Source organism: Lipophrys pholis (genome assembly GCF_963383615.2).
Source record: "Lipophrys pholis genome assembly, chromosome: 6".
Taxonomy (NCBI): domain Eukaryota; kingdom Metazoa; phylum Chordata; class Actinopteri; order Blenniiformes; family Blenniidae; genus Lipophrys; species Lipophrys pholis.
Window position 1 is genome coordinate 23,560,961 of NC_137629.1, and position 23,291 is coordinate 23,584,251.

General features: G+C 43.4%; 4 protein-coding genes across 5 annotated transcripts; 1 reads left to right on the plus strand and 3 right to left on the minus strand.

The window, feature by feature from the left end:
- The first annotated feature begins 531 nt into the window (after positions 1 to 531).
- Positions 532 to 3,175, plus strand: fgf1a (fibroblast growth factor 1a). The gene is made up of 3 exons (XM_080465649.1): positions 532 to 716; positions 1,990 to 2,093; positions 2,193 to 3,175. The coding sequence occupies exons 1-3, from the start codon at positions 545 to 547 to the stop codon at positions 2,391 to 2,393; spliced, it is 477 nt and encodes a 158-aa protein (XP_080321775.1). The 5' UTR covers positions 532 to 544; the 3' UTR covers positions 2,394 to 3,175.
- Positions 3,176 to 3,292: 117 nt separating this feature from the next.
- LOC308110989 (NEDD4 family-interacting protein 1-like) lies at positions 3,293 to 8,472 on the minus strand. The gene is made up of 8 exons (XM_080465648.1): positions 8,097 to 8,472; positions 6,523 to 6,616; positions 5,468 to 5,607; positions 5,301 to 5,388; positions 5,040 to 5,164; positions 4,854 to 4,920; positions 4,655 to 4,763; positions 3,293 to 4,556 (listed from the first exon to the last, which is right to left on the minus strand). The coding sequence occupies exons 1-7, from the start codon at positions 8,130 to 8,132 to the stop codon at positions 4,657 to 4,659; spliced, it is 657 nt and encodes a 218-aa protein (XP_080321774.1). The 5' UTR covers positions 8,133 to 8,472; the 3' UTR covers positions 3,293 to 4,556; positions 4,655 to 4,656.
- A 550-nt stretch (positions 8,473 to 9,022) lies between these two features.
- On the minus strand, positions 9,023 to 11,842 carry gnpda1 (glucosamine-6-phosphate deaminase 1). Of its 2 annotated transcripts, none has more exons than XM_080465650.1 (7): positions 11,781 to 11,842; positions 11,343 to 11,470; positions 10,983 to 11,084; positions 10,717 to 10,899; positions 10,450 to 10,634; positions 9,548 to 9,722; positions 9,023 to 9,395 (listed from the first exon to the last, which is right to left on the minus strand). In XM_080465650.1, exons 1-7 carry the CDS (start codon positions 11,828 to 11,830, stop codon positions 9,334 to 9,336), a joined length of 885 nt encoding a protein of 294 aa, XP_080321776.1. In that variant the 5' UTR covers positions 11,831 to 11,842; the 3' UTR covers positions 9,023 to 9,333. The 2 variants fall into 2 exon arrangements, with proteins under 2 accessions (XP_080321776.1, XP_080321777.1); XM_080465651.1 differs by having other exon boundaries at positions 11,690 to 11,781.
- Positions 11,843 to 13,528: 1,686 nt separating this feature from the next.
- Positions 13,529 to 23,060, minus strand: hspa4b (heat shock protein 4b). The gene is made up of 19 exons (XM_080466053.1): positions 22,698 to 23,060; positions 22,056 to 22,113; positions 21,452 to 21,592; positions 20,590 to 20,712; positions 18,725 to 18,824; positions 18,439 to 18,572; positions 18,117 to 18,361; positions 17,934 to 18,010; positions 17,649 to 17,800; positions 17,437 to 17,543; positions 16,675 to 16,808; positions 16,321 to 16,505; positions 16,137 to 16,232; positions 15,365 to 15,520; positions 15,158 to 15,283; positions 14,949 to 15,056; positions 14,721 to 14,840; positions 14,428 to 14,589; positions 13,529 to 14,082 (listed from the first exon to the last, which is right to left on the minus strand). The coding sequence occupies exons 1-19, from the start codon at positions 22,802 to 22,804 to the stop codon at positions 13,876 to 13,878; spliced, it is 2,538 nt and encodes an 845-aa protein (XP_080322179.1). The 5' UTR covers positions 22,805 to 23,060; the 3' UTR covers positions 13,529 to 13,875.
- Positions 23,061 to 23,291: the final 231 nt, after the last annotated feature.

The window sequence follows — 23,291 nt, forward strand, 5'->3', positions numbered from 1 at the left end:
TGTAATTTGAGATTTATTTATGTTGGAATTATTAGCTCCAATTCTCATACAATTAAAGTGTTTGAAAATTAAGCTTATTGAATAAGAACATAGTTTTATAATCTAGAAGGAACAATTGCTATTTCTGGCATCGAAATCTTATGGTAATTATTTAAAAAGCTGTGTCAGAGGTCGTTTATTCTAGGCCAATTATACTAAACTAAAAATATATATGTAAGTAGAGCAAGCCATATAGTAACCACTGCAGTAATACAGGACTCTCAGTTCTCTCATTATACGTTTGGGGGCTGCAATATGTTCTAACCTCACTGAAAACCCTCATCGTGGTTATAGTTGTGTTTTTGTCAGCTCGGACCAGGAGTCAGTGTTTCATCTCTTTAGCATCACATCATGTTGAGGTACAGGCCGTTAGACGGCCGCGCGCGTCCAGCTTCCTGTGTGTGGTCTCTGCGCGCGTTCACGAGCCTGTAAACACCTGATCAGTGCGGGGGGGCGGGGCCGGGAGGGGGTCCGTCAACTCTACGAGGGGCTTCCTGTGGCCAGGATGGCGGACGGGGAGTTGGAGGCAGTGGAGGATCAATCGGTGGTCTGCGGGCCGCTCCCGGTGCAGGACTACCGGCGGCTCACGCGGCTGTACTCCATGAATGGCGGATATCACCTGCAGATCCAGGCCGACGGGACGGTGCGGGGCCAGAGGGAGGACCGGGACGCTAACGGTAAGACTGCGGCACGCGAAGCACTCGCCTTCCGGCCTGCTGCAGCTGCTGCACCGCAGCGGGGCGTCAGGCTCCATGCACCGGACACTCACCGCTCCAATCCCCCGCAGCCTCCGTCCCGCTGGCTGGATGGCCCCGTGCTGCAGGAAACAACCTCCAGGGCCTCATCACTGCACTTCATCCTCATCTTCTCCATCAAAACATGAACTTTGATGCACTGATGTTCATCTCTCTCTAGATTTTTCATGAGCTTTTGTATATTAATTCAGTAAAATTGAACACTGAGGAAATGTTTAGTTTTGACTAACATCTGATGCTCTGCAGCCTCTATTTCTGCCTCCCAGTACAATCTGTTTTAAATTAGTATCTAACAACGTTTATTCAAACATTTAGTATTGTACAACATAAAAAGATAAAAAAATTAACAAAACTTGTTGTTCGATACCAACTAACTATCAGTGCTTAAAAGAGGCCTATAGCTATGGAATAAAGTTTCAGGTGTGTTGGATTTATTTTTTTAATGTATCTCGCTGGATATTAAATTTAGTTTTAGCCTCCTTGTGATCATGACAGTTTTGTTTTTTTAACCTGAACTTGAAATTTATTTAATTTTTTTTTCAAAATACTAACATTTCTATACATTTTAAGATTTTAGAAATACTTTTATTACGGTTCCACTGGCTCATTTTGTGTATTGGACTCGCCATTAAATTCAATATTGTTATAATACATTTTGCACTCGTCCATACTGATGCTCTAAACTCAATTAGTTGCACTTGGTATGGATTCAGGTCAGTTTGTCACTCTGTTGTTTTGTCTTTTTCTCTCTCTCTCTCTCACTGTTCCTCCTTACTTCTGATCTTTCGATTCATGGTTCCTTTCCAAGTTTCCTTGTGGTTTTTTCTGTCTTCTGTACCAGTTGGTCCACTTTAGCTTCCCGGGAGACGAAAACTGTTCCCAGTTTACACTCCCATTCACACCTACATCCTTATTTTTGATAATCTTTCTCTGCCTCTGTCTCCTTTTCCTTGTGTCCTCTGTCGTGATTCATTATTTCCTTCATTTCCTTTTTAACGTTCTTGTTTAATATTCGGGTCTACTTGTCTCATTACCCAATTTCCTCTTTTTCCTAACCCTGTCTTCCTTCTTTTTTATTTGGTCCTCATCCCATTTCGTTTTGCCATTTGCTTGATCAGTCATTCTTATAAAACAACATATATGACCATGTTGGGCCGCAGAGTTTTCCCTCTCACCTTTGACCTTTCCCCTCCAGCCATTTTAAAACTCAAAGCCGTGTCCCGGGGCGTCGTGATCATCCAGGGAACAGAGGCCCAGCGATATCTGGCCATGAGCGACGAAGGACACTTGTACAGCTCAGTGAGTATCCAAGCGCTGGTGATTCATGAGGGAGGGGGAAAAAAAGATCCAGCTGCACTGTAAATACTTCTTGACACACATGTGGCGTTTTGATGTCAGCCTGCTGTCACAGATGAATGTTACTTCCTGGAGAAGCTGGAGGAGAACCACTACAACACGTATCGGTCCCACAAGTACCAGGAGCAGAACTGGTACGTAGCTCTGAAGAAGAATGGAAAACCTAAAGTGGGCCCGAGAACGCACATCGGACAGAAGGCCATCTTCTTCCTGCCGAGACCGCTGGACGACTCCCGGGGCTAAAGAGACGCACACGCGCACGCACGCACGCACGCACGCACACACGATACCTCCTCTGGTTAAAAAAAGACAGGCACCAGACCTCGTAACTATTCTGTCTAGTTGTCATAAGTCCTGCTTTTTAGTTTGGACATTAATCTCCATATTTATGCTGAAACCGTGTAAACTCTCCGTATCGTCTCATTCCACCACATCCTGTTTGTTTAGGCGCAGGTTTTAATCTGACGAGGGGGGAAAAAAAGAAACGGGCATCATGAAGAGACGCAACCTGCAGCTCGTCTGCTTCTGATTTCCATCTGCATCCGTTTCTGGGATTATTCCAGGCCGTTTCATACCTGAATCATATTAACTTCCAGCTGACTGATGGTAATCCTGCAGTTATTGAAAGAGGAAATGGTTCTAAAATGGCTTGCAGGTGTTATTATCAATAACAGAAACTGTTTGTTGGAGTGGATGTGTTGTGTTTCACAGAACTGTCAAAGAAGGTCACGTTTCCCTTTTTCTTAATGTAGGAACTGACTTTTCTCACTGTGACTACTGTCGGTTTAGTAAATATGCTGTGAATCACTTCTTGCTTTAGTTTCTTTGTAATTTAAGCTTTGCTGTGCCAAGAAATACTTGAAATGACCAGAACTGTATTGATAATGCTTATGATCACAAGTTAAGTTTATTCCTCAGCTCAGGATCTTGTTTTAGATTCCAGCAGTAACTCATTGCTGCCAGTAGAGGCCGCTGTGGTGCAAAAGTACCCATAATAATAAAGAAATGATAATATTATGAAATATTGGATGTTTCCAGATCTTGTAATTTTTTTTAATGAGTTATCAGCTAAAAGAAACAGAAAGGGGAAGTACTGAAGTATTTCCGTACCTGTACAGCCAATAACAGACAACCCACAACACTCACTGAAAGTGATATTTATTTAACACTAAACATTTTATGTACAGTTTCATAACAACAAAATCTCAAAGGTCGCAGCTCTACGTCACATACAAAACAAGCATGACTGGTGTGGAATTAAAGCCATGGCAGAAGTATGAAGTGAACTCATAATCATCCTCTGGATTCTATTGGTTCTTTCTCTAAAAAGTGCACCTGCACAACATTCTTTGATATTATTAATACCCACAGAATTTCAAACTTAATTACACCGTGTGAGGGTTTCTTTTTGTTTTAAAGATTTTAAAAAGAAAGCGAAAACTTTCATTTATCTGTTAATTGGATCTTAAGGCAAAAGCCCATCCGGAAAAGGAACGTAGTTTCTTTTTAATTCATGATCAATTGAGTGTGAGAAACTCATTAATTTCTACAATCACAAGTTTCTGTGACCATCTGAATAAGCTTCTTTAAGGACAGACTGCAGAAAAGGTGCTTATCTGTTTAGAAGAAGAAGAAAAAGCATGGTCTCTGTGGCTGTTTGTGGAGGTTTTACTATCACATCAGTGAGCATCTGCGTTGTGGCTGCCTTTTCTGTAGCCGATTCTCTTTCCAGGTGGAGGAATTTCACCCCACTTAATGCACAACAAACCATTTAACAGGTTAAACTGTATTTCCGCTGTGTTTACTGACAAGCCAATATGTTTCACCAACACAATGCCCTTGCTGAAGGCTTTGTGGGGACTGAACAGCTGCAGACGACGCTGCCCCCTGGTGGTCAAAAGAACAAGCAACACCGCTTAAAGCCAACAGGCGGGTGACAAATGTGTTGATGTGTGTGTTTTATCCTTATGAAAGCTTTAAGTGCATCTAAAACAGCCTGATAGCACGCTGAAGTGAGATTAGTGCAGATTACAAAGTGTGCTGCATGCTATGGCGAGTCTACAGAGTGTCGTACTAATAAATACCTGCTGGCTTCAAGTACCACCAACATGAGACCGACTCTCCCTATTGACTGGACTGCAGGGCAGATGCATGCTCGTACGCTACCATCAAATGATATAAGGCATTACTCATACGTTACAGACAGATGTAAATAGCACTTTTAACATTCGCCACTAATGAATACATTGAGGGACTACCACTGTTAATCACTTCCCATTAATAAAGTTCAAAAAACAAAAATAAAAACAAATGATATTATTCCTGAATATTTCATCGAGAGCATTTCTTCATCCTTCACTTTCATCTGAGACTTCTCTTCCTCGCCGTGTCCACTTCGCCCACAACCTGCATTTACGTCACGAGAAGAAACAACCAAGTACAGGTTTACATCAATCACATAACTTCAGGCTCGCGTGGTGACTAACTGGACCATCCTGACTTACCTTTAATAGATGAAGAGTACCCTCGTTCGGGGGAGAGTGGCATAAGTAGGATCAGCCAACTTGCGCACTCTGGAGTAGTTAACAAATCCTCTGACAAAAAGCATGAAGCCTGAAGCAGTCCAGAGAGAGAGGAAACGTTCAGACGGTCTAAAACGTAAACGCGGGTAAAAGTTCTGAAGACATCCTGTTCTCAACTCACCCAGGGCCAAGAACACCCACCACAGCCAGTACTGCCCATCAAAGTAACCGGGGAAATAGGTGGAAAACTGAAACAAAAACCACAACAGGATTGCTGTGAGCAGCTATCAGAGCACGTGCTAGGAGCTCTAAACTTCCCGATAAACGACGGGACAGTGAAGCAGCTGAACGAGTGAAGAGCTCTCACCCTGACGATAAGAACCCATTTGATGAGGGACAGGCCGAAGCCTGAGATGGCCCCGTACCGCCCGGCAGCCGACGTGGTCAAACAGAAAGACAAGAAGAAGCCGATCCAGTTGAAGAGGAATGCCACTGGGGACAGAGAAATAATCATCGTTATTCATTCGGGTCAGGACCATGGTTGGTGTGGAGCTGCTCTAAGAAAATGTAGAAAACGTATTAGAGCATTTAAAGATTCTACATCAGAGGTCATTTGATCATTTCTTACTGAAGAAGGTGAGCATGAAGATGCCGTCATTTCCTATTCGCAGCTGATCAGCATCTTCAAAGTCATCTCTGGCCACAAAGTCCTCCTCCTGTAACAAAGCAGCAGCTCGTGTTCACCTCAGTCTGGTCGTCAGATGTTTTGTGACCAAGATGGAGGCGGTGACATACCGTGACTCGTCCGGTGACCAGGGGGACGGCGGCCTCCACTTTGCTCCTCTCGGCTTCGTCATAGGAGGGCAAAGTGGTGGCGACGCTGTAGGACGGAGGGTTCGGCAATCTGCCGCCGTCTTCCTTGTATTCAAAGAAAGCTGTGGGTGCAGCGGGAAGATAAATATTGTTTACCCAGGAGCACGGGACTGTGGCGAGCAGGGAGCTGTCAATACATATCCATGGGGAGATCAATGAGGGAAGGATGATGCAGGTAAAAGCTGATTTTACCACAGTGGAGAGCTCTGGCTCCCCCTCTCGGGAGGCTCACCACACACATTCAAAACCACTGACATTAAAACTGCATGTTCTGTCCTGTCACTCCCTCACATGCTATTCTGAAAGTTTGGCTGCTGACTGATTAAAAAAACAAAATAAAAAAATAAAAACTGCTTTCACTTCCGCCTCAAAGAGAAGCAGCAGCAGCAGCTCAGGATAATAAAAGCAGAGCAGAAAGTCATTAGTCGTATCTGGATCCATTACTGTTTTATGTTCCCCCTCCGTACCAGCCAGGACATTAACGTTTCTCATTTGGCTGCAGTCCAGGAAACCTCCTCTGTGTCGTTTAGACGCTAACGGCACCGACACAGATCAATGGACTCGTCCAGGAAGAGCTCAGCGCTCCACACACTTATGCAACCGGCTGACCTCTGCCCCCGTAAGAAGGCAGATTAGAAACACGACAGCATTCCAGGTTGTTCTGGTTTACCGGCCATCATGCTTTACGATGTACGACTAACAGATTATGACAAATTAAACAAGGAGATATGAATGAATAAAATGGTACAAGTACATTTTGTTGAGCAGCTTCAAGACCAACATACTGACTGGGTTGAGGCATAGTTAGTTTACAGAAATCCAATGACGGCGTGTTTACGTTGGGTTTTATTTCAACATCCTGGAGAGTGCGTGCCGTCTCACAACACCTCCAAGCAGAGGCCGCGATACTTTTGGTTTTGAATAATTCAACGTGGAGTTATCGGCTGTAGCGTGAGAGAGCCGCTGAGCCTCCTAACCTGCATTTGCTGCAGCGACGCTGCTGTAGGGCGGTGGTGCGTCCTGGGCGGGACCCTGGAGGGCCGGCGGGGCCGGATCCTCCTCGTTCACCAGCTGAACAAACGTCAACACACAACACAGAGGCCGAGTCACATTACATCCTTTCACAAAACGTGACCGTCACAACAACACAAGGAGATAACAGTCAAATACAATAGATTTCAGAGGGTTTAGGTTTTAGCTGGAAACTGGAGCGACGCCTGAACACACTTCTTTACAGGTGTCACAAACCCACCATGCAGTTTGACTCGTCACATTATGGTATCGCTCGAGTACGTTTACGTTCCATCCTTCCATCCACCTCTAACGGGAATCTGTCGACATGTTGCCTCGGGCCTTCATGACTTCGGTCAATATGTCCAACAGATCTATGCCTTCAATTCTGTTCCATGATTCAATAGTTTTGAACTGTTTGAACTGGATGCTATAAGGATTATTAAAATCTGTGAGATGTATTCAATATTAAATTGAGTTTGCTTTTTTTCTATACTCCAATTTATTGCTATTGAAAAAAAAAAAAAAAAAATATTTCAGACATCAAAGATCTATATTTGACTGTAAACAACTGTGCATGAGGCATTAAAGCAGAAACAAAAATTTGTTCATTGATCAACCGAATAAAGCATAAAATTAACTACCCAACATTAAAAGAGAAGGTTGTGTAAAGATTGTGTACTTTAAATTCGAGTATCAAACATGTGATATTTAACATAGTAACGTAAAGAGATCCGTCAGGGCAGCAAACATGCCAGGAACTCAAGAGTTGAAATAATCATAAAACAAGACAATTATTTTTATGTCCCACAACATTTAGGGACATTTAGGGACATAAACGTCTCATAATACACAATACTGTTGCCAAGTATAACTAGAAATTATACGTTGATGTCTCTGTACTTCCAAATAACAGTGCTCGCTCTCTCCTCAGACCCAACTATACTGTTTTTAGTTTATATTCGATCACGTGCACCAGCAGGTGGCCTGCTGCCACCAGGTATAATAGAATTCTGTAATAATGAACAACCTGGTGCAGTAAGACTCCTTCTGATTGGCCAAATACCCTGAGCAGGCTCGGTTAAAGTACACCGACACAGACCTGTCAGTTTGTAGTGTGTGCTTCATATCAAGGGTTCCCAGCCTGTCGTTGACACCAAGATGAGGTATATTTAATGAGAAATAGATGAGATAAGCCAGCAGAGTGACAGGCACAGTGAGAAGTGAGGACTAGGGGGGGGGGGTCACACACCCTGGAAGTCTGACACACAGACCTGATCCTGGACGATCAAGCTCCACGAAGTGAAACTACACAGCAACACCACTCGTGACGAGGCCAGCAGGACAGCGGCTCACGAACACCCGCCGCCGGGCTGGAAGCAGCTCGAACCCAAGCTTTGTGTTGGAGTGCTCGAGTGTTGAGATCGAGGTTGAGGCCCGGCGGCCTGCGGTCAGACGTCGGCCGGGGCTCGTTGTTGTGACCCCCCGCTAGCTGACAGCGGCTCTTAGCCGTTAGCTCCCATTTCTACCTGTTACCTACCTCCTGGTACCTCACGCCGCTGTTTGACTCGGCCATTGTGGAAGAGGGAGCAAATATGAAAGCCGTCCTCCTCCTCCTGGTGCTGCTGCTGCCGCTAGTGAACGCGTGTTCTGCGTAGAGGAGTCTGTGTGGTGGAAGTCGCGGGGATCGTGGTGTCTCCTAGTCGGCCATCTCCTTCCTTCTCCCGAGTGCCGCTCCGCTGCTACCTTCAGGGGCCGTGGGAAACTCCCACACTGCTGCCTTCACGGCCGTGGGGAACCTCAACACTCCTTGGCAGAGTAACGGAATGTAAATGTAACGCGTGAAATTCACAATGCAATTCGACAATAAATATGCTAGTGTTTTCAACCTTTTATAATCCGCCTTAGGAAAAAACAAACACTTATCACGAAACCTTTCCATTTAATTGTTTTCATTTAACACGATGCAACACATATATATATATATTTTCTTTTTTTTAAGACACAAGAATGCAACCTTGTCTTACTATAAACGTTTTTTGTTTCCAAATTTGACTGTATTTCACGTAATACAATATTGTTTCTCGTTTTTGTCTGCTTATTTATTTTTATTTACATTTTTTAATAGGTTGTCTTACAAAATGTATAATTGTAATACATTACAAATAGTTCTGAAACAATTGATTTGCTATTTAACAAATTAAGGAAAAATATTTAAAATATTGTATATGCTGACATTCATGTTGAGCTATCAACTTTAGCAGGGATTTTGATTAGATCAGTTTTATTTAGGTATTTAACTCATTGTGTTTGAAGAGTGGTGAATGATTTGTGAGCAAAAAGATATCTTAGAATCCATCTGTGAGTGTTAAACTGCTGAATGCTAGAATAGAATAAAATAGAATAAGTAATATCCTAAAGCTATGTCCGTTTGTGGTGTGAATAAATGTTTTCCTTTCAAATATCTGAACGTTTCCAGCACTTCATGGCAACATGAAGAGGTCCAATTTAATTCAAGGTACAGACTGAAAGCCATAAAAGGTATGAAAATTACATTCACTTTATTACAAAGAACAAATGAAAAAGAAACTTGGACGTACAATCACTTGAATACCTGGCAACCTACACTACATCAGCACCTACTTATCATTCTTAAGATGTAGTCGACTCCGAGCACTGCCTGTTCTCCACCAGGCGATGAACGAATCATTGGAGTGTGATTTTTCTTTTTTTTTTGCAGAATACCACAAGTAATCACAACAGCAGAAGAAACCTCTTCAGTTCAGCTTGGGCTCGGGAGGAAGTGATTCTACCAGCTTGTTGTGTACGTGCATCATCCCTGCAGAGAGAACAAGACTCAGCGCATTTTCTGTGACTCACACTTATCTTGCTATTGTTTTTGTACAATCTGTACTGCAAGTTTTGACGACGGGGACCTACGCTTCATGCCATGTCAGGCGATTAACTGTCTGCTCTCTGAATCAGCCTCACCTTTGAAATACTTCACAGTTTTAACCCGCAGTTCCAGAGTGGCGTCTTCGTCACATACGAAAACGGTCAGCGGGTGTTGCTGGAAGGCAGACACGGTCCACATGTGATTCACACCCTCTTCTATGGCTTTGTACAAGGCGAAGGCCTTGTGTGCTCCAGTGATTAGAATCATGACCTGAAAAGAAACTGAAAATGAACTGACCTGTGTGCAGGGTTGGAAGAAACACGTCACAAATGACCCTTGCACTGTTAGCAAGGAGTCCTTTCAGGTACATCACTGAATGAGTGTTGTTAAGTAGATATTCGTACTCCTACGTAGGTACAGCTTCACTGTGTAGCATATTCCACTACATTTAGGATCCGAGCCTGCTAAGACTACTCCTGCAATTTGAATTAATATGCATCTTTGTTGCTGTGCATCTCAAACACACAAACATGTTTTTGGACTGTGGGAGGAAATGCGGTGCCCAGAAAAAGACTCGCACAGGGAGAACGTGGAAATCCCACATAGAAAGACCCTGAGGTCTGGGCTCAGGCTGGGCTTAAACCAGGGATAATCTTTGCGGAAAGATTTCTTATTTTTTAAATCGAAAGTGAATCAAAAGGGGCTGATAACAAGAATACAACGACATGTAATAAAGACGTGTCAAACACATTGAGTGATGTGTTCCAAGAATACTTTGTACCTTTACCTAAGTGAATACATTTCAATCCACGTGAGTATCATTTTCCAGTACTTTTTTTTCTGTGTGACAGAGAAATAGGGATATGTCGTTTTGATGCATTGGAGAGATAATAATCATTTCTTACACACTGCATGTTCAAGATCAAACAGAGACGTAAGACATCAGAAGCAAACACAAACATTGTCACATGGTTGAACTCAACCCCGGGCTCCTGACCTCCTTTGCGTCCATGACGGTGCCCACTCCCACAGTCAGTGCCATGGTGGGAACCTTTGACAAATCTCCATCAAAGAACCGGGCGTTAGCCATGATGGTTTCCTGGGCCAGGGTCTTGACCCTGGTCCTGGAGACCAGACTGGAACCAGGCTCATTGAAGGCAATGTGGCCATCAGGCCCAATACCTGGAAGAGACCAAGATGAAATGAGTTGCTTTGGAGCCGGACTGTGTAAACACTCCGTATCAGAACAGCACTGAGCTCTGACCTCCAACAAACAGCTCAATCCCACCAGCAGCCGTTATCTTCTCCTCAAAGGCTTTGCACTCAGCCTGAAGGTCGGCGGCGTTGCCATCGAGGATGTGGGTGTTTTCTGATTTTATGTCGATGTGCTTGAAGAAGTTATTCCACATGAAGGAGTGGTAGCTCTCAGGGTGATCTCTGGGGAGTCCTGTGAAGGAGTTTATGACCATTTCTTGTGCAAGATCACAACCGTTTCAGGATAGAGTGAAAGAGAAATGGCTGACGACTTACCTACATATTCATCCATGTTGAAAGTCTTCACATATTGGAAAGAGACTTCTCCATTCTTGTAGTATTCAATCAGTTTCTTGTAACAACCTAAAGGGGTGCTTCCTGAAACGGAACAAAGATTCAAGCCAAGTGCACTGACGTTTTCTTGAAAGTGTCATGTTTTGAGTTAGTCTATATATTTTACATCCGTCTTCTTAAAGTCATGTGAGGACGTCGCAACATAAGCGGTAAAACCATGAGCAAATGGAAAACAGTGTCCTTGCAGTTTCCTCTGCACGCACTGAATCGGCAGATGTGGGAGGATCAGTCAAGTTTTCACACTGTGACAAAATAAATCCTCACGGCGCTTCTTCCTCTCACCTGTTGGGAGCCCCAAGGTGAAGTATTTGTTGGGGCTTGGTTTGAACAATAGGATCCTGTTCCTGATGTACTTTGCAGCCCACTCGCTTGCCTGGTCGTAGTCATTGAGGATGATCAGCTTCATGGTCCTGCAGGAGATACAAACGCACACAATGAGAGGGACTGCTCGCTCGTCTGATGAGTTCAGCCTCGTAACTAACTCCAGGGGAAAGCACACGCCTGAATCAGACTTTGGACACATAAAGACAACTATACATCATCCGGCAACAGTAAAAAATATGGACACTCTTGGTGTCTTTGGATTGCCACACGGAATTATGCACAAAGTGTGCCATCTCTTTACGCACCCGCAAAGTGTAACCATAACTAATTGTAATGCTCTGAGAAAAGCTAGGAGAGAAAACAACTTAAAGGCAGGAGTTTGTGCGCCAGGTTTACCTCAGACTGTGCAGCTTGTAGTCGGAGCAGACAGGATCTGAGTGGATCATGTGATTCCTGCTGCTGGAAGCGAACAGCGCCTTCTGCGGAGAAAGACGCAAACTGAACCAAAACACCTCGGAGGAGTAAAGGCCCTGAAGAGAGCGCAAAACATCAATCTTTACTGACCTTTACTGGCCAAACATGCCGTTTTGAGTTGTTTACAGCGTTCGGAAAACTATTTCAGTTGTATTATTTATCACCCACAGGGGAATTATGACTGTTTTTTGTGCGTCTCGGCCCTGTACTCATTTAATCTCTCATATTCATTGTTCACAACGCTTCCCAAACATTCAGAATACATGCAGCATTTGTGGTTTATTCTAATGGGAGTTCATGTAATTCAATTCAAGCAATTAAAATGGTTGATTTTTAGCAGAACACTTCCACTTCAATTGCAGTTTGGGGTCTTTCTGTGTACATGTTGTCCCCGTGCATGTTGGTTTCAATTCAGGGTGTGTGGTTTGCCATGGATAAAGCTAAATAGAAGGAACAACAGTCCCAAACAAAGTGTACAAAGCTTTCAAACCTTTAATTATTCATTTGCCTCCTGTCTATGCATATCTTGCTCTTATGATCCCTCCCTTTCACATGTAGGTGTATCATTATCACTTTGTGTTTCAGAGAATTTGTCAAGGTTTACTTTTAGCAGACAATGACCAAAAAGAAATGGAAAGACGACAACAAATAGACTTGGGTGCGACTTTAAAGAGCCACAATTACTATGAACTGCAGTGCAGGAGGGCCAGAGTCATGCATGTTTTAGACATCGCTCTGCTTCAGTACACCTATGTTGTGCTGAAGTCTATGTTTTTGTTTTGTCCTTACTAACATGTTTTGTCTTGTTTTTAACTGCAATTTTAACATGTAATGTTAAAGGGACCTTAGGTGTATGAAATTCGCTAACAAATAAAATGTATCATCATGTTTAACTCAATCTAATGTAGACGTCATCAAGCTTGTAAACAAGCCCAATAACCAGACCATGATTGCAATCAGGTCTGCTGCAAAACATGCAGGATACTCACAAAGCAGTTGTATACATGTGGACGTCACCACAAATAAACACTCAACTTTTCTTAAAGACACACAAAAGAGAAGCGGCAGTGGTACAAGGACATTTTAAACTTGGGAGGTAAACTTTTCATTTAGCTGCCGTCTTATAATTGTTTCCCCTAGATAGGACAGCAGTGCTCCACTAGTACTTGACTGGGTGTCATTATGATATGACTTATTTGAAATGTGAACTTATTTTCACAGATCCTTTTGTCAATTCAACGCACTTTACGTTATGGATGAGACTTGCTCACCCAAGGCACCAGCTCACATACAAGCTACTCATATGATTGGAACCAAACTGAGATTCAGTGTGTTGCTCAACGACACAAGGTGAATTGAATGACGAGGTTTGGGATTGGATGACAACGTGCTCTCCCACCTGATCCACAGCCATTGAAAATAATGAGTTGTATAGAACCAGAGAGGAAATTCTGCTCTCACGGGCTGACAGGCGAATAAACCCCCGAACAGACTATTCTTAGAAATAACAGAGGAACTGCGGTGTATACCTGATGTCATTTCAGAGAAACCTATGTGTGTGTTTGTGTGTGCTGGACTGTGGGAATAAGCTGGAGCACCTGGAGAAAACACACCAGGGGTTCCAGCGTTTAATGGGCACATCCAAAAGGACAGTAATAAAAGATGGTGGACATGATTCTCGATACCTTTATTAAAACCATATTGTGACACAGACCAGAACACTTACAGAGCACACAACAGAAATAAATACCATCATGTGTACAGCGCTCATTGTCAAAGAATTATTGCAGCTGGCTTTTTGATTTATGTCATCCAGAAAGAGAAGAGGGCATGCTATGTCATTAGACAGAGATACCACCAGGAGCTGGGCTCAGTGTGCTAAGAAAAAGAAAATCCACCCTGGAGTGCAGTTCCTCAAACACCTCACCGGCTCTGGTTTACAGCCAGGCTGCATCTCAATCTGAAACAAATCGGCTCCTGTCGAGCTTTGCTCCAGGAGACGCGGCGTGAGGCTGCTTTAATCAAGGTCCATGTCGGGCTTGCTTTCCGTGGTCTCTGAGGTGGGGTTGCCCGTGTTCTCGCTTGTTCCCTTGTCTGCGGTTTCCTCCTGGGGCTTCGCTTGTCCGTTGACGGGCCCGTTCTGCTCTGCAGGCACGTCTTCTTTGGGAAGCTCCACCTTGGGCTTGGGTTTGGTCACGGTGGGGTTGCAAACACCGAACAGCTCCTGGAAACGCACGCAGAGCACAATGTGAAATAATGGTTTGATGAAAACCACCGAAGACGTGCCAAAGTCATTCCTGCTTCAACATGCAGTTTCATCAAGTCAGCCATGTGGTTCATTTTAATCCAGTAATTTTTAGACGGGAATAACTTTGGTCCACCTCAATACTTGCATGAGAATAACTTTGGCAATGTAATGCATTTACAATCTCAAAGCCAAACTGCTGCACACAAAATAAATTAAGCTCAAAATGACACAGAATAAAAGAAAACAAGTTTGTGGAATAATTGTGAATTTCTTAAATGCTTTTGCTTGATGCTTGTGTTACACACACACACACACACACACCCTTGTTTTTGCTTGTATGTCTTTGACTTTGATGGAGGGGTCCAATGTCAGGCTCTGCTTGCTCTGCTGGTTCATGGCGCTGTTCATCCAGATCATTGCGTCACTGGTCAGTTTGTCCACTTTGGTGACATCGGCCTCCTCTAAATGGTCATACTGCTCCTCCTGGAGATTCCGGGGAAAAAACCCACACATAAACAGGTTCACATTTGTGTGAGCAAATTGGATTATTTTATGGGGTGATAGTTAATTTTATGTCAATGTTGGCTGATAAAGTTTCAATAAAAGTGTTTCACCTTCATTTTGTAGGCTTCTACAAATTTCATGTACTGTTGGATCTGTTTCCCCAGCTCCTCGAAGGCTTTGGGTCTCTCTTCAGCCTCTGTATACCTCTCCTGGATGGGCTGGCCCAGTTTCTGAAGAGCACACGATGCAACAATCAGTTTTAGAAATACATGTGTTTTTTTTCCTTTTTTTTTTTTTTTTAAATCAGTCAGGGAGAAAAATCCGTTTTTGAGGATTACCTTTAACTCAGTCAGTTTGTCAATGTACACCTGCTTGAGTTGGTCCTCTCCATCTTCATACAGCCAGTTTTCAGTATCCTCCAACTTTAAGCTCAAAGCGTCTCGTTCCTAAAAGCAAATAGACCCAGATAAGTTGAACAGCAATGACAGTCACTTTAACTTGGATCAGATTTCAGTTTTACGGGTTTCAGAAGCAGTTGATTACTCACAGATTCGCTGACAAACTTTTCAAACATCCCGTGTAGTTTGTCCCTCATGTCGTACACGTACTCCTCCACGTAGTTCTTCGCGTCGTTGCGCTCCTTCTCCAGTTTGTCCTGCATGATCATTTTACCCTGTAGAGGAGCCAAACAGTGAGTAACACCCGTGTCTCATGGTTCAACTTTTCTGACATGTGATGAAGAAAAGGCCCATACCTCATTTTCTACAAACAAGTTGAGCATGTCGTCTGCTAGCTGCCACTGTGGACTGTTTTCGATCGGAAGATCCAGCACTTTTGTTTTGACTTTGGGCTTTTTGGCTTGCGGGGGCTGGTCAGACTTCTTCTCACCTTTGTTCTCCTCTGAGGTGGTCTGAAAAACGCAAAATGAGCATTTAAATATGCAAGTATTTATGATATGCCACACTGATTCACACATTCGGAGAATTAATGATTGTGACACATTAACAAATATCCTTACTTCTAATATTAAGTGAAGCATTTGGCAGAGAGAAATGCTTATTCAACTTTTTAATTATTAAGTTGTGGTTGATAATTGAGTAAATACTTGAAACGGCAAATCAACAGATATTTATAAAGCGTGGATTGTGTTTGGAGTTAACTCAGGTTAATGGTCATCAGAGGTCATGAAAGTTAATTTGCTCAGACCCAATAAGCACACAACAGGCTGAAGTGAAAGAGACTTTGACCCTCCAACTCCAGAGAAAGTGAGGAATTCATGGACCTGTGCACGTAGAATGTAATGTTTCATTCAGGGGTATTCTGAAGTTTTCTGAAAACGCCCACATAGGAAGTCACACTCAGCCTGAACGAAAAAAAACACCAGGAACATCTGATGTTGGATTTCTTAAATAATTTGGGGACATGGATACACGGAGCCTCTGTCAAATGTCAAACTCTCTACCAATGATGATAACGCATCACACCAGGCATGAGTTTACTAATGTAAACTCCATCTTAAACTTTACCTCCATTTCTTCGTTCTCTCGTGGTGACTTCTCCTCCGCTTCTTTCTGAACGTCTCCCTGAGGATGCTGCTCCTCCTGATCAGTCTGCATCTTAGACTAAAGACAGGACACGCACCGTCAGAGACACACACCTGCTCTTCACCGTGTGAGAAACGGTATCATGAGACCGGTTTTGCTGAAGTACCTCTCCTTCTTTTTCGCTGGCCTGGTCTATCTCCATAGACTCCTCCGTCTCATCAGACTTCTGCACTTCAACCAGGGAGGCGCTGGACACGCTGAAGACACCGTGGATGTTCACCCGCACCTTGACCTTCACTTTCGAGCTCTCCCCTGACGCCTGAGGCACCACCTTCTGGATCATAAACTGACCTGTTTCAAAACACGCAGGGGACATATTTTTTTTTTACATTAAACACACTGCAGTGTGTAACAAGTTGGTCTTGTCCGATAGATGTATGTGACACCTATTGTAATGCTTGTTTAGGCGATTTCATTTTGCAGTTGTGGTCAGAAGTATTAGTAAGCTTTAGTTTCTTACCAATAGTGGGATCAGGATAAGGCAGCTCATTGGGGCAGTTATAGTATGCCTCCAAAGAGAACGGCTCCCTCCGGTAGAACGTCAGTACTTTGGAGAAAGGTGCAGCGTGGTTTTTAGGAAATACCTCGCAGTCGCTGCAACAAAACGATCATAATCTTCGTGAGATCTCAGCATTGAAAAACAGTCAATCTGTGAACACCAAGGACGTCCTGTTATGACCATTCAGCCGATACCAGGGGGGATTTTTCAGAACCGCATGATGCATAATCCTGGTTTATTGCTTTGTGAGGTTTAGCGCGCCTCACTCTCCTTTATTGCCAATTTCATTTGGTCTGCTGTACAACCCCAATGAGACCGACGATCATGCATCTCAGTACACTTTTAACTGGGAAGTGAAGAATCACTCCATGACATGGTGCCACTGCTGGAGAAATTATGTGCGCCAACATCTTGTGTGGTGCCTGAAGTGGAAAGTTAACACCACAGGACACAGCTGATCCAAATACTCCCCCCCCCCCCCAAAAAACACAAACTGCTGCATTGTCCAACACAGATATGCCGAGGGTGGGCAGAGCGATGAATTCAAGCTCTGTTGTCGGGTTGTTTTTGATAATTTATATGAATACTGGAGGAAGTTTTGCCCCTGGATTGAATCCCAAGATGTTTGGGAAGGGAGAAATTTTTTTTTATAATTGGGTCAATCTGTAAATTTCCAATCGGGACAGCTCTACTCAATACTGAGAAAAACAGATTTTTCTTTACCTCACACCTTCCTCTACAGATGAATGCCACTTCAGAGAGATGGGATATGCAACAGCATCAGTGATCGAAAACTCCCGGACTTTGAAGGCTGGAGACAGTATCGCACACTGTGGAAATGTAAATGTCGCTTTAATATAATAAGAGCTACAGTAAAACATGCCGCATCCTTAGAAGTGATCGTTTCAGAGCTGTGGATCGACAGTGTGACGAACCTGCAGAGCACATCCTCTGGCCACCGCTTCGTCAGCATTCAGTGTGGTGCTCAACTCCTTCCCGAAGAATTTGCCGATTCGCTCTTTGACAGCTGGAATCCTGGAAGCGCCTCCGACTATCTCAACTGAATAGATGTCGTCCTTTTTCATCTCTATGAAATCACAAAATAAAGAAAAACACATTTCACTGCACATCCCGAAAACGGTCTCCAAAGTAGACCAACGGGGCACAAATCCCATTAAATAGAATAGTGTTGCCAAACTTTTGGTCATAATTATACTCACTGGAAAGCTCCAACAGACTCTGCAGAGGAGACTCTACTCGGGCAAAAAGACCTGCACACATCTCTTCAAACTGTCCCCTTGTGCAAGAAAAAGACAAACACACCTTTAGATTTCACAGGAAGATGTAATAGAACATGCAGCACATATAAGTAATGAGCACACAATACTTTACTTCGGGCGTACCTGTTCAGCTTTGCAGAGACATCAATGTCATTCATGAAGCACTCGATGTTGAGAGGCAGGTCAGAGGAGTTGGCGCTCATCAGCTTCTTCAGTTTTTCACACTCCTGGAAGAGTCTGACCAGAGCCCTGGGCTTTGACTTGACATCCAGCTTGTACTTCTTGCCAAATTCCTCGCAGAAGTGTTTGACCAGGATCTCGTCAAAATCCTTTCCTCCCAACTCGGGGTCGCAGGCTGTGGCGAGGACCTGGAGCAAAGAACGACGGCGTTGGGAATCAAGGTCACCGAGATCGGATGTGTAAGGATGCTCATTTAGCTACTCACCTTGAGTTTGCCCTTATTGAAGGCACACACTGATGTCTGGAATCCAGAGTGGCCCAGGTCCACAAACACAACATTCCTGGCCTTCTCCTCGGGAGCAGGGAGATCCTGCTTATAAATCCCATATGCCAACGCAACTATAGAGGAAAGTCAATAAATATCAAATTAGTGATGATGAGGTAAAAGAGGGCTGACATCAGTGTGATTTAAACACGCGAGTCTGCGAGAAGCCGGTTATCAACATGCACATCCTTGCCCGAGCCCAGCCCAGAAAGCTCCCTGTACAGACCTGCAGTCGTCTCGTTCATGAGCCTCAGGCAGTTCAGTCCAGCAATCTGAGAAGCATCAACCACTGATCTCCTCTCGGCGTCGGTGTAGTAGCAAGGAACCTGAGACAAAGGGAGAGAATCAAGAGTTGGAGTCAGTCAACCGGACAAAAGTGGAATTACAACTGCCCTTTAACAAACACTGACGGACCAAGTTGAAAAGCAGCAAATAAACCACGTCTTCAATTGTTATAAGCTCTGCCATCATTTGTCTCCATCTGCATACTTCTGAAGTTTTAGTGTTGGAGTCACTGTGGGTCTGGAGATTAAGCAGGTCGTCTTTTAATCCTGACCAACGTGGACCATCCTCCCATCTTGCCTTGTTCAAAATGTCAATAACTTGAACCACAAACAACTCTAAACAGAGGTAGAGCACCTTGCAGGGTAACTGTGCACAAATAGGTGACTGTGACTAAAACTGAGCACTTTGAGACTGCAGAAGCATTTCTCTTTTAGGGGCGAGACATTACATTACTTTGCAGGTGTATTCTGACTTTTAAAGCCGGTGACACCACATACAGGAGTTTACATCCCATCAGGCAGTAGAGGGAGAACTGAACTGTTGGGTTGAAAGAGGGAGTCACACCACCCCAGAAGGGCTGATTAACTCTGTATCATGACGTGAGAAAAACCGTGTCATTGGTCTTTGTTATAAATGAGATATTACAAACTGAACCACATATCAATATGAGCAAACCCAATGTGAGCTGGCCACACTGAAATACTTTATTTAAATTAGTCTAAATCACACAACTGGATTATCTTCAATTTAACCAACTCAATTCTATTCTATAAAATCCAACCCTGTGTTAAGATACAGTAACATTTTCAAACAATGTGTCAACTATAATCAATCATGACTTGTGATCTATTGTGACTGTTCATCAATAGAGAAAAAATGGAAATGTTTGGACTTCTCCATAAGAATATGTCACAACATCATGAAACTAGGAACTTCACAACAGGATGTATTTGAGAGCTCCGAGTGGAAAATTTGACATCAGGAAACATATAAACATTTCTGCATCTGAATGAAAGGAAATGCTAAAACTTGCTGATTTCAATAAGCAAAGAGCCAGACTTCATTAGCCGACGTAGTACATCAGTAACCCTGAACGTGTCAAAATGAGGTGAACCGATAATATTGACTCGCTCATCTATCTCAGTGATCTCTGAACACATCTATAGCGGCTTCCTGTAGCTTACACAAAAAGTCTAATTTACCATTTTAATACAATTTTCAATGATGCTACCGAGCAGACGATTCAAAAGGGGCTCTCATCCAGCAGTTTGAGATGGCATATAAAATAAAAGCACAACATTTATTCAGCTAAAATATGCACAAGAACTTAACATGCCTTCAACTTCAGGTGATAAATGTTAACTTTTGTAAGTAGACGACCTGTAATTCAACGGTTAACGTAGCAGTAAAAATAAAGATTTACTAAGTCTAAATGTCTTCGCCAGGGTGTCGAACCCCACCAACACCCAACAGCCTCTGGCTGTGGATAAAAAAACCACGCCTCTCAGTAAACCAACCTAAGTAGAGTCCAAATAAGGAAACAAAATACTGCCTTTTATTCACCATAGAGAGGCTTTTTACTTTCCGTGTGAAACAATCGTGGTAATCAGAAAATCACGTTAAAAGAGGTGAACGGCTAAAAACAGTAAAGAAGCACTTGGGAGTTTAATTTAATAGAAGAAAACAGAGCAGCGGAACTCTTTATTAAACTTCAGGAATTTTGTTTTCTTTATTAATGAGGTTACATAAGCCTTATTAAATCATATTTTGTCCAGGCTTCAGGTGTTCTAAAGGCTGCATACTTACAGACACAACACAATCAGCCACAGGCTTCTTCATTGCATTTTCCGCCGTCTCCTTCAGCTTGGTCAGCAGCATGGCGGTGACCTGCTCAATGCTGAACACCTTCTCCTCTTCCATGTACATCACCTGCAGCAGCAGTTCGAGAGTCACACAAGGCTGATTGTTGCATCAATAGAAGTGACCACTAGTTTGTCTACGTGAAGTGTGAGGGTGCGGTTACAGGCCCATAAAATGAGACTATCTCACTTGGACGGTGGCCAAAATTTCGTGTAATGTGACTGTTGAATTGAGCTCTGACATCTTAACTGTATTGTCAGGAAACATTAACTGAGTCTAGCTTCTGATGACATACATGTTACAAAACAAGAAGTAGTGCCGGGGAGCTGTTGGTAAAATTTTTTCTTTTATTACATTTTTTAATCCATTCATGACGCTGTCAGCATAAATAAATTACAATTCTTGCTATTGTTTGTATTTTATATAAAAATACATTATTTTCCATCTGCTAGTGTCTATTAACAATGTCTATTTCCAGTCACTACTTTCAAACAGTATCCAATGCAATCAGCATCTATTTCCTATTTCCACTGTGGTGAGTCACTGAGAAACTGAAACCGGACAGAGTTCCAAACCATTAATAAGCCTGAGGTTTTGCTCTTTAGCCTCCCCACTGGCACCTGATGAGTGTTTCTTATCTCATTTAACTCTCTCTGAGCTTAAACTGACAGATTTGATCAATATGGATGTCACTGGGAAACAGAGAGGGTTTTTATCATGTAGGATGTATCTTGTGTGTGTGGGTCGTGACTAGTGTAATTAACAGAATACTAAACATATCCAAGTAACTACAAAAGTCTACACTTACCTTGATTCCTGTTGTGCCGGTCGGCATTTGTGCAATATCATAGACCAGGCTGTTTTTGAGGCGCTGCACAAATGGATCTGAAAAAGCCCTGCCATGAAACCTCTTGAACCCCTGGACCGTGTTCTTGCAGTTTGTGACGACCTGTTCATTAGAGACAAAAGCAAGCTGAGACTTTATGACTGTGTGGGATGCAGCATTTCAAGTCAGTGTTGTTTTCTCATCAACTCAAAAGATGAAAAATTGTACAGTAGAATTTAGACTGAGAAATCATCCAGTATGTGGTGCAGTGTTTTTACTGTTTTTTGAAAGTACAAGTAGTTTGATTTCATGATGAGTTTAGATGTAATCCCTGAGGAGGTGTAGATTTTATACACCTCCACAATCCAAACACATACATTTTAGATTAATAAAAGACTATAACATGTTTGTTTGTGAGTTAATCCTGTAATAGCTGGTATAGATAGTGTAATAAACATTTTGTGCTCTCCTGTCACTGTTTGAGGTAATATTGTACAATTTAGCGTTGACAGAAAAGTTTTAAATAAGATAAGATAATATGAAAGGTTTAGATTTAATTTGGTGATTTGAGATTGAGATTACATACCTGGCTTTTGGCTGCTGCACCGATTGATCGATTCCGGGGTCCGAAAGAGACACATGCTCTAAAAACGAAATGCACAAATCAGCTCATAAATTCACTGCACCATGGGATTCAGCTGACATCCGCAATGAAAATACGGTTTTGGGGAGTTGATCGTGCAAACACGCGTCGTGCTGCCTCACGGGTCTTTCTTGCAGACTCGGGGGGGTGAGAATGAAGTACAATGGTTTTGACAGCCCGAGTCCGGCCTCCTCCCATCATGCGCTCATTCACGCCCGCAGTAAAACCTCCATCACCTGACCCGGGCCGGTCGATTCTCTCCCTCTCTACACCAGCTCCAACACACTCCTCAAGTTACACGCACACTGACGCATTACCCTGCGGGAGGCGGATTTGTGTGATTTTCTATGGAGCCCCTGTAACGTAGCTCGAGTTAGCGTTAGCTTTAGCGTTAGCGCTCACATGTCGTTTCCTGTTGTGAAATCTGTTAGCATGCTAACACGCTAGCTAGCATTTTTTTTTTTCCTCCCTGTCTCGCGATTCAGCATCACGGGGCTCAGAAATATAAATCAATTCGCCTCGTTGCCGGTATCGCACATAACGTAACACAAATAATGCGCCACGAAGTGAAGTGGCAGTACTCACGGTGTACATCGGTCGCTGTATTCATTGGCGACAGTCTCAATCCCTCCGGCTCTGGCTACTGCTACATAGCAGTTCAGAAAGCCGACGTCAAAACCCACCACGGACATCCTCGGCGGCTCGGGTTATAACGGCAGGGAGAAACTGGGAAGAACGGAAAGGCGGCTCGGTGCTCGGCGGGACAGCAGCGGTGGCGGCTACGGTGGCTTCCAGTCAGCGGACGGTGATCCACCCTTGTTCTTGTTCCATGAAGCTGAGCAGTAGCAACATGCGGTGTGCGCCGGCTGATGCGCGAGAGCGTTGAGGAATTTTCTCCGTTCGGCCGACCAATAGCGTCCGACTGCGGAGCCGGCCGCGGGGCGCCCCCTGTCGCTCAGACGTGGTGCTACAGCAGCGCCGAGGCCTCGCCAATAAACTTGTTAAAATCTTGCTGAATAAAATTTGTTTTCATCGCTTTTCATTGGGAGTGAGTAGGATAGGGATAAACCAGGTGTTTACTGTTAAAGGTCCAGAGCTGTGAAATACTGCATGATGACACGGAAAACCTTCACCAAACGAAAGTTGGGTGAATTCCAAAAAACTGTAAAAAACATTTCT